This window comes from Mesocricetus auratus, unplaced genomic scaffold (genome assembly GCF_017639785.1).
Source record: "Mesocricetus auratus isolate SY011 unplaced genomic scaffold, BCM_Maur_2.0 Super-Scaffold_100038, whole genome shotgun sequence".
In the NCBI taxonomy this organism is placed as follows: Eukaryota; Metazoa; Chordata; class Mammalia; order Rodentia; family Cricetidae; genus Mesocricetus; species Mesocricetus auratus.
In genome coordinates this window covers 7,147,081-7,157,386 of record NW_024429216.1, presented here as the reverse complement: position 1 = coordinate 7,157,386, position 10,306 = coordinate 7,147,081, and the positions used below count along the sequence as shown (strand labels likewise).

Below are 10,306 nucleotides of genomic sequence, written 5' to 3'. Positions count from 1 at the left end.
GCAGCCGCCATCTTAGGAAGGTCAAAAAGAGAAAGGCGGGGGCGGGGCGGGGCGGGGGCGGGGCGGGGCGGGGCTGGTTCCTCGTAAGCCCTCTAAGCCTTCCTGGCAGGCGTCGGAAGTGGACACAGTGACTCACTCTGCTCCACGTCGCCACCCTCGGCACCGGGAGGCGGTTCCCCACCCCCCAGACTCCGGTCAAATCCAGGTTCCTGGCCATGCCCAAACCCGCCCGTTTACTGCAGCCGGCTCTGTTAATGCTCAGAGGGTAAGGGCGCTCGCTGACCGCTCTTCCAGAGGTCCTGAGTTCGGTTCCCAGCAGCCACAATCCGTAATGATGCGATCTGGTGTCCTCTTCTGGTCTCTGCGCGCACTGCATTCATGTATATGTTCACAGGTATTGTGCAGCCTTAATGGAAAAATGAAAAATTATACGTGTTTGGGTCATCTAGATGGTTCATCAGATGAAGAGTCTCGATGCCTGAGGGGACTTGATCCCTGGAACCATTTAGAAGGAAGAATACCCAAAAGTTGTCTTCTGACAACATGCTATGACGAGTGCGTGTGTTCTCTCTCTCTCTCTCTCTCTCTCTCTCTCTCTCTCTCTCTCACACACACACACACACACACACACACACACACTAAACAAATAGTACGCGGATCTCTGTCGAAAACCAAAAAGAAGTCACATGCTAGTGGTGATACCCACCTTGTAATCCTAGTACTTGTCAGACTGAGGTAGGAGAATCTGAAGTTCCAAGTGACCCGGATTACAAAACGGGACCCGGAGGAAACAAAATGACACCAGACTACTGAAAAACACAAGTTCATTTCCAAAACCATTTATGGACAGAGTGAAGCCAGACAGCTGAATCTAGCAGAGCGTATGATCCCATTCATACAAAACTATGAGCAAGCAGAGCCGAGCTGTTCTTAGGGCAAGCAGATTAGTGGGCGTCTGAGGCTGAGTTGGGGACAGCCTGGGAGGGGGCACATGGAACGCCGGAGGGAAATGTGGTAGTGTCTGCCTGTATCAGAATATGCACTTTACATGCTGCCTTTCACTTAACAAGGTTTAGCTTTGGTTTTCTTTCCCTTTTTAAAAACGGCTGGCTTGTATTTTTTTACGAAGACAAGGTCTCACCCAGTGGGTCTGGCTGGCCTCAAGCTCATTATATAGACCAGGCTAGCTTTGGACAAGAATGAATCTCACGGCGTCTGCCTGGGATACAAGCATAACGTTTTTTTTGTTGTTGTTGTTGTTTTTGTTTCTTTTGGAGCTCAAGGACGAGTTCATTTGATTTTTCCATTTTTGTTCATTTTTCTGTGAGTGCATGTTTTCCTGCGTGTATGTCTGTGTGCCATGTGTGTTCCTGGTGCCCTTGGAGGCCAGAATAGGGTGGACTGGAGTTACAGATGGTTGTGACACTGAAACACCATGGTGAAGGTGCTGGGACTCAAACCAGAGTCCTCTGGAAGAGCACCAAGTCCTCTTAAAGGCTGAGCCGTCACTGCAGCACAGACAGGCTGCAAGCCTCAACAGCTGCTGCCTCAGCAGCCAGATGTACAGGAGGAAGTGACCCATGCCTTAATGAGCTACGGTCCCAGACAGCTAGCGTGTTAGGCAGCGGAGGCTGGCAAGCCTTGGCATGCGGGAGGGAAGCGGTTTTAGAGAGAGTGAGAAAGCCCAGAGTGTCAGTGATATCTTAGGCTTTGGGAGTATCTGGAAGACAAAAAGGAGGTGGAGAGGGAGGGAGGGAGGCGGAAATAGAGAAGTGTTTGAATTACAGCCTAGGAAAGTAGGCCAGGGCTGGGGAGTTGGCTTCTAGGTCAAGAGCATTCATTCATTGGTTGTTCTTTTTTTTTTTTTTTTTTTTTTTTTGGTTTATCGAGACAGGGTTTCTCTGTGTTGTTTTGGAGCCTGTCCTGAAACTCGCTCAGTAGACCAGGCTTGGCCTCGAACTCACAGAGATCCACTTGCCTCTGCCTCCCGAGTGCTGGGATTAAAGGCGTGCGCCACCAACCCCGGCTCTCATTTTTTAAAAATAGAAGAAACTGGGTGGTGGTGGCACAAGCCTTTAATCCCAGCACACAGGAGATAGAGGCATAGGCAGGCAGAGGCAGATCTCTATGAGTTCGAGACCAGCCTGGCCTACAAGAGCTAGTTCCAGGACAGCCAGGGCTACACAGAGAAACCCTGTCTGGAAAAACCAAGAAGAATGTGACTGGGTGGTATACACCTTCAAACCCTGCATCAAGGGCTCTGAGACAGGAGAATAAAAAGTACAAGGTCCAGGGCTAGAGAAATGGCTCAATGGTTAAGAGCACATTGAAAAACCAAAATAAATAAATAAAATAAAGCTTAAAACACAGAAAAAAGACACCCTTTTCTTAAGACACTTTTTTTGTTTTGATTTTTTTTTTTTCTGAGACAGGGTTTCTGGTTGTCTTGGACCAGGCTGGGCTTGAACTCACTGAGATCTGCCTGCCTCTGCCTCTCGAGTGCTGGGGTAAAGGTGTGCACCACCACCTCTGAGCCTAGGACAATTCTAAAATTGGATGCATCGCACATTTGTAGTCCCAGAACTGCGGAGGTAGAAGCAGGAAGATCAGGGTTTCAAAGCCGTCTTCTCCTTAGTTACAGTGTGAATTCCAGCGAGCCAACCTGGACTCCGGAAAGAAACTGCAAAACTGAGTAGGGGTAAGGGCTGGGCCGTCAGAAGGACCAATGGATTAGGATTACTGCCATCTTCTGGAAGTTGACAAATATGAATCTACAATGTCCAGGACAAACTGTCCCTTACAGATGCCATCCCTATACACAGTGGCCCTGCCCACCTCATGGAATTAATGGAGAGTGCATTACCCAACGTAGTAAGACATTTAGATTAGAGCAGCACCTGGTGCACGGTAAGCACTATTTAAAGGTGCATGTAATCACAATTAGCATTTATGTGCCTAAAATATATTTACCTTCCAAAGTTGGGGTAGTGGGTCAGAATATGACAGCCAGAACACCAGCTGTACTGTTTTCCTGGGAACATGTTCAGGCGTGCGTAAGTGCACACAGGCAGAGACCGGAGGTTTCTCCCTGATTTTCCAGCTTCAGGAAGGAGTTACCACTACCAAGGGAGTGGATAGTCCCATGTTTTGCTTGTTTAGACATGTCTCATTACATAGACTTAGAACTCTCTGTAATACACGTTGATATCTAATTCATAGAGACCTGCTGCTGTGTTTACTTTTATTACATTTAACTGTGAGGTGTGTGTGTGTGTGTGTGTGTGTGTGTGTGTGTGTGTGTATGTACATGTACCACAGTGCATGTATGGAGCTCAGAGGACGTCTTGCAGGAATTTTCTCTTTTTACCACATGGGTCCCTAGAATCAGACTCGGGTCTGATTCCAACTTGTTTTTCTTTGGTACACGGCTTTTGTTTTTCAAGACATGGTTTCTCTGTGTAACAGCCCTAGCTGTTCTGGAACTAGCTCTGTAGACCAGGCTGGCTTTGAGCTCAGAGATTCACTTGCCTCTGCCTCCCTGGGATTAAAGCCACCACCGCCCAACTGTCCAACTTGTTTCTGTTTGAGGCAGGGTCACATGTAGCCTAGTCTGGCCATACACTCATTATGGATTGGAGGACTGAGGGAGAGGATGGATCCTCCTGACCCTTCCTGCTCCGCCTTTCCTTGTGACAATAGGAAGCTCTGCATGACCACATCTAGTCTACTGTGTTGACAATCGTGCCCTCCAGCTGTTTCCAAGTCCCTGACAAGGGGAGTCGCTATACTACTCTGTGATGCTAGAGAAACAGGGGGGGGGGCAACTGGGAGAAAACTGTAGCCGTGAGAGAATCCCTTGATTTAGGAGAATTCTGGGGTCGGGCACTCTGGAAAAATTAAAACCTGGCTTTCCTCACCTAGGATTGGTAGGCTGGAGAATCCTGTGGGCTAGACTTAGAGCAGAGGGTTTAGGGAAACATGACGATAATTTGGAGGCCCGAAAGTTGGCTCGGTAGGCAAAAGCACCTACTGCTTTTCACAGAGGACCTCTGAGTTTGGCTCCCAGTACCCGTAACTACATTTCCAGGGAGATCGGAGGCCTTCCCTGGGAATCTGCAGTCTTGAAAGTATTAAATCTTTCAAGACTGCCGGGCGTTGGTGGCGCACGCCTTTAATCCCAGCACTTGGGAGGCAGAGGCAGGTGGATCTCTATGAGTTCGAGGCCAGCCTGGTCTACAGAGTGAGTTCCAGGACAGCCTCCAAAGCCACAGAGAAACCCTGTCTCGAAAAACCAAAAACAAACAAACAAACAAAAAAACCAAGACGACTTGGGGAACTCGGGATGAAGGTCTTTTAGGAGAGCTGGTCTGAAGATGGGTCCTGAGGGCTGGCTTCTCTCGGTGAGGGCCGTCCTGGGAGGCATTAATTTCCCAGGAGCGGTTGTGGGGAAGAGGAGGGAGTAATTGGGGCGAAGGCGGGTGTGGGACGGGCTGCGGGAGGAGAGGGGCTTTGGGAGAGCTTTGAAAGGGACTTTTAAGGGTGTGCCTCTGAGAAAGGGGGTCCGGCTTACTAGGAAGGGGAGACTCGGCGGGAGGACAATTCTAGGGACAGGTAGATTCGCGGCGGAGGGGGGCTAGGCTGGGACGCCAGCTTCCTTTAGCGCAGCGGATTCAGGAAGGCCCGACGGGATCCTGGGGAAGCGTTGGGTGGGAGGAAGGGCGACTGGGGGAGCCCGGGGAGCATCAGCGAGCAGACAGTCCACTCCTCGGCTTCCCCGAAGGCGCTGCCCGAGTCCCCGCCCACCCCACCGTCCCGCCCACCCCACCGTCCCGCCCACCCCTGAGACCGCCTCCTCCCCGGCCCGAGGGCGGTCCCTCCGCAGACCGCGCGTCAGCCGTAAAGCTCGCATCTGTCGTGAAGCAGCGCTCACAGCGCCTGCGCAGACCCTGAAAAATCGGCCTGGGCGGCCCCGCGCTTTCCTTTTCCGGTGGCGGCGTCGCGCGGTGAGGAGCTCGTGTGCTGGGTCGCAGCCATGCCGTCCAAGGGTCCGCTTCAGTCCGTGCAGGTCTTCGGACGCAAGGTGTGCCAGGGGGCGCGGGATGGAAGGAGCCGGGGCAGGCCGGGGCTGGGGGACATCGGAGACCCGGGGTCCGCCTGAGAGCCGGGGCCCCGAACTCACGCCGCCCCGCCTCGCCTCCTACAGAAGACGGCCACAGCCGTGGCGCACTGCAAACGGGGGAACGGGCTCATCAAGGTGAACGGACGCCCCCTGGAGATGATCGAGCCGCGCACGCTGCAGTACAAGGTGAGGGGGTCGGGCGCGGGCGGCGGGGAGACGGCAGGGAAGGCCCCGGGAGTTGGAGAAGCGGAGGTGCGGGAAGGAGGGTGGCTTACTTAGCGATCGGCCTGGGGAAGGGAGATTTCCTAGTTGGGGCAGTAAAACGTAAGGTCCTGAAGAGCAAGGAGGATAGAAGTTAGCTGCAGCGTCTGGAAACTCACCCAGCTGCGAGGAGCAGGGCGGTAGCAACGCTGTCTGCTGCGTGATGGTGGATTTCTATCGTAGAAGTGTAAGTTTACAGGCTCGTGTGTGATCCCAGCACGGAGCCACGAGTTACGAGTCCATCGTAAGGAAGCGCGGTTTGGGGCAGCGTGGGCTGCGCTGTGGAAACCCTATGAAAGAAAAAGCAGAGGGGGTTCTCTGAAATCTAAGAACGGTAGCACTTGTATGGGTTTTTGTTTACTGGTGGACAAAGACTTTAAAGACAGGTGCAAAAATAAATCCTCTTTTGCAACCCAGAACTCATTGTTGTATGAGTTTTGATACATGTAAGAAGGAATATTGCATCAAAGACCGTTCGCAGTGTTGACAGTGTTCATGATAATGCCACTAGACTCCTGCCATGAAGATACTTTTTAACAAATAACATTCCTCCCGAAGGGAAAGAACTTGCTTCACAGACTGGGAAATCCCAGTCTCATTGAGATCATGGGTGTGGGGGCCTTGTTACTGGCTGTCAGTTGATTGAGGGATTATTTGTGTGCCTACCCTGTTGTGCGTTGGGGAAACAGAAGTAATGCAGATGGCTCTGGGCCTGGCCCTCATGGAGCTCTCAGACAGACTACTCATAAATGCTGAACAAAACAGGATCCAAAATGAAGAAGGCTTGGGACAGGGGAAGAGCAGACTGCTGGAACTTTGTATTATCAGCAAATTGTCTTGGTGATGGCTTCCATAACAGTACTCTGAGAATAGAGAACCTGGCTTTGCTTCTTGCTTTCTTTTTTGTGTTGTTTGTTTTGGTTTTTCGAGACAGGGTTTCTCTGTTTTGGAGGCTGGCCTTGAACTCACAGAGATCCACCTGCCTCTGCCTCCTGAGTGCTGGGATTAAAGGCGTGCAGCCAACAACGCCTGGCTCTTCCCTGCTTTCTTTTTTTTTGTGTGTGTGTGTGGTTTTTCGAGACAGGGTTTCTCTGTAGCTTTGGAGACTGTCCTGGAACTCACTTTGTAGACCAGGCTGGCCTCGAACTCAGAGATCCGCCTGCCTCTGCCTCCCGAGTGCTGGGATTAAAGGCGTGCGCCACCAACGCCCGGCCTTCCCTGCTTTCTTAACTGCCTGTCATTCATAATTCCAGCTTCAGGGTGTCTAAGTGCTCTTCCAATCCCCATGGGCATGGGAATCTGAAGGGATTCCAGAGTAGGTTACCCTGGTTTTTTTTTTTGTTTTGTTTTGTTTTTTGTTTTTGCCACTAAAGCAAGGATGTTTTCTCTTGGCTGTTTTGAGTCTTCCTTTGACTCTGACGGCAGGAACCACACAAGAGGAGAGGCACACCTGAGGAGGGCCATTAAAGCTGTCTGGGCTAGGACTTAACCTTGTTGGCTTCCTATTCCTCTAGTTACTGGAGCCTGTCCTGCTGCTGGGCAAGGAGCGATTTGCTGGAGTGGATATCCGCGTCCGCGTGAAGGGTGGTGGTCATGTGGCCCAGATTTACGGTGAGTCTCAAGACCTGGGCCTGTGTCTGTGACAGCTGGAGCAGGGCTCGGGTCTTCACGAACTTTCATTGTCTTGCAGCTATCCGGCAGTCCATCTCCAAAGCCCTGGTGGCTTACTACCAGAAGTGTGAGTGGAACGGTTCTTCCTAGTGGGAGGGAAGTATGGCCACAAGTCGGAGGACCTGTGGTTGTTTGAATCTCTTGTCCCTTTGTCTCCAGATGTGGATGAGGCCTCTAAGAAGGAGATCAAAGATATCCTCATCCAGTACGACCGGACCCTGCTTGTAGCTGATCCTCGTCGCTGTGAGTCCAAAAAGTTTGGAGGACCTGGAGCCCGTGCTCGATACCAGAAATCCTACCGATGAGCCCATCTTAATGATCAGGGCTGCCTTTGTAATAAACATCCTAGGGCTCTAATATTCCTGTTTCTGTTGTGATTTTTTTTTTAAAGATTTATTTATCATGTATACAGTGTTTTGCCTGCATGTATGCTCGTACACCAGAAGAGGGCACCAGATCTCATTACAGATGGTTGTGAGCCACTATGTGGTTGCTGGGAATTGAACTCAGGACCTCTGGAAGAGCAGTCAGTTGTTATTTATAAATGTGCACCACATGTCTACTTCTTGTAAGGTGTTGCATCCTCTGGAATTGGCTTTACAGACTAGAGTGAACTACCATTGAGATGCTGAGTCCAAGTCCTCTAGAGCAGCTAGCTCTTAACCTTGGAGACTTTTCTCTAGGCCCAAGAATTATTTATTTGTGGTTTTTTGAGACAGGGTTTCTCTGAATTGTTTGGAGCCTGTCCTGGAACTCACTGGGTAGACACCAGGCTGGCCTCAAACTCAGAGATTCCTCTGCCTCCCTTGTGCTAAGATTAAAGGTGTGCACCACCAATGCCTGGCTAGCCCCAAGATTTTTTAAAGATTTATTATGAATACAACATCCTCAGTGTATATCTGCACATACCAGAAGGGGGCACCAGATCTCATTAACAGATGGTTGTGAGCCACCATGTGGTTACTGGGAATTGAACTCAGGACCTCTGGAAGAGCAGTCAGTTGCTCTTAACCTCTGAGCCATCTCTCCAGCCCTAGCCCCAAGTTTTGTTTTGTTTTCCGAGACAGGGTTTCTCTGTGGCTCTGGAGGCTGTCCTGGAACTCACTCGGTAGACCAGGCTGGTCTCGAACTCAGTGATCCGCCTGCCTCTGCCTCCCGAGTGCTGGGATTAAAGGTGTGCACCACCAATGCCCGGCTTAGCCCCAAGATTTTTGAGTGTATGTATGTGTGTGCTTGAGGGAGACCAGATCCCCAAGAGCTGTAGTTTGTGAGCTGTCTAATCTAGTCCATATAAATGGATTAGTAAAGACTAGCGCCCACACATACTCACAGGGTTCCTCTAACAGCTCTCTGTGGCTGTCTTGGAACATTGTAGGACAGGCTAACCTCAAACTCCATCTGCCTCCCAAGTGCTAGAATTAGGCGTGCACACCACTGCCTGGCAAGGTCTCTTACTGATAATACAGTCATGAACTGCAGGGATCTGCCTGTTTTGGTTTTTCAAGACTGGGTTTCTCTGGCTTTGGAGGCTGTCTTGGAACTAGCTCTTGTAGACCAGGCTGGTCTTGAACTCACAGAGATTAGAGTGCTGGAACTAAAAGCATGCGCCACCACCTCCCGGTGGGATCTGCCTGTTAATACTTACTCATGTGTGTTACCATTCCAGGCATTTTTTTTTTTTTTTTTGGGGGGCTGGAACTTTCTCTGTAGACCAGCCTGGCCTCAAACTCAAGAGATCTGCCAGGTGCCAGATTGAAGGTGTATGCAGGCATAGCTGGCTTGTGTTCTGAACCCTGTTACATATGGTTGTTAGCTGGCAAGTGGGTGAAGGAATTGAATCTGGTCCTCACTCAACTACCCCACCAGGCCACCCAATCCCCTCAACTCTGCTTTTTTGGGGGGTTGAACTCTGGTCCTAATGCTCCCAAAGCAAGCACTAGCTATGCCAATCAAGCTTTCTCCCTATCTCCTTCTGGTCTTGAGGAGTAGTTGTCTTATGCTGGACTCAGTCTATCCTGCCATGTCTCCCATCTTGGTAGCTGAGACTTGGGTGTGTACAACTGTCATTACATTTTATTAGCTTTCCAGACGGGGTTTCTCTGTGTAGCCCTTGCTGCCCTGGACCCTCCCAGCTGCCGCCACACCCAGCACATTACCTGCCTGGTGGTCGCAAACCAGGGCTTTGTACCAGGCTTTTGCACTTCACTGAGCTCTTATACTCCACAGCCTTTGCTCATGAACTCCAGGGCTCTGGAGTCCCTGCCTTAGCCTCCTGAGTGCTGGGACTGGAGCTGTGAACACCACACCCAGCCTACTGTTTAAATGCCAGGAAGAGTGGAGGAAATGGGTAAGGCCTGTCTGATACAAAGCAACTCCAGACTGCCTGGGTGATGGGAGAAGTCAGGGCCATGCCATGCTAAGGAAGTATGGCTGTCGTTGGTATCCTGGAAGGGTCTTGAAAGTTTTAGGAGCCTCCCATCTCTAGGCAGTAGGCCAGGCAAACTCAGTGCTCTGCTCTTCTGAATCTGCTTATGTAGCAGTCTTGGTTTAGGCGCTGGGGGCTTGAGGCCAAGGCAGATCTCCATTGTTGAGTGTGGAGAGGTCACGGAGCTGAATGAACTGATGGCTCAAGTGCTCATCTCTTAGCTATGGACCATCCTATTGGCTGGGTCTGCTGTGGGGTTGTATACCTAGCACTTGGCAGAGGTCATCCTTGGCTGTGGTGGTGAGTTCAAGTTTAGCCTAATTTACAAGACACTTTCAAAAAATGCAACAGGCTGTGGTAGTGCTCACCTTTAGTCCCAACAATCTGGAGACAGAAGCGAACAAATCTCTTGTGAGTTCGAGGCCAGCCTGGTCTACAGAGCAAGTTCCAGGACAGCCAGGGCTGTTAAACAGAAACTGTTGGGGGAGGTGGGGACACAAAAATTATAGGGGCTGGAGAGATGTCTCAGCAGTTAAGACTGAGCACTGGTTAGTTTTCCAGAGGTCCCCAGTTATAATTCCCAGCATCCATGTGGCAGTTCTCAACTATTAACTCCATTTCCAAGGGATGTGATATCTTTATGTTCATACAGGCAAAACACTTAATGCACATTAAAAATGGAGCTATTGTCTAGGAGCCTCTGGATATCAGTCCTGTTGTGTGCTCTTCCTGTGTAGAGAAAGACATGGAGTGTGCCAGGAAATGGCTCACTCAAGGGGCCCAGGTCCTTCACCGCATCTGATAGTCACCCTACATCCAGTCTGCCCTGC

General features: G+C 50.7%; 1 protein-coding gene, 1 long non-coding RNA gene and 1 other non-coding gene across 3 annotated transcripts; all 3 read left to right on the top strand.

The window, feature by feature from the left end:
• The first annotated feature begins 76 nt into the window (after window positions 1-76).
• Window positions 77-3,216, top strand: LOC121135512. The gene is made up of 2 exons (XR_005872616.1): window positions 77-394; window positions 2,636-3,216. It is a non-coding gene; the product is annotated as an uncharacterized LOC121135512 (long non-coding RNA).
• Window positions 3,217-4,918: 1,702 nt separating this feature from the next.
• Window positions 4,919-7,408, top strand: Rps16 (ribosomal protein S16). The gene is made up of 5 exons (XM_005086220.4): window positions 4,919-5,080; window positions 5,204-5,305; window positions 6,895-6,991; window positions 7,071-7,118; window positions 7,211-7,408. Exons 1-5 carry the CDS (start codon window positions 5,033-5,035, stop codon window positions 7,354-7,356), a joined length of 441 nt encoding a protein of 146 aa, XP_005086277.1. The 5' UTR covers window positions 4,919-5,032; the 3' UTR covers window positions 7,357-7,408.
• Window positions 5,717-5,841, top strand: LOC121135612. Its single transcript, XR_005872715.1, has one exon. It is a non-coding gene; the product is annotated as a small nucleolar RNA SNORA40 (small nucleolar RNA).
• Window positions 7,409-10,306: the final 2,898 nt, after the last annotated feature.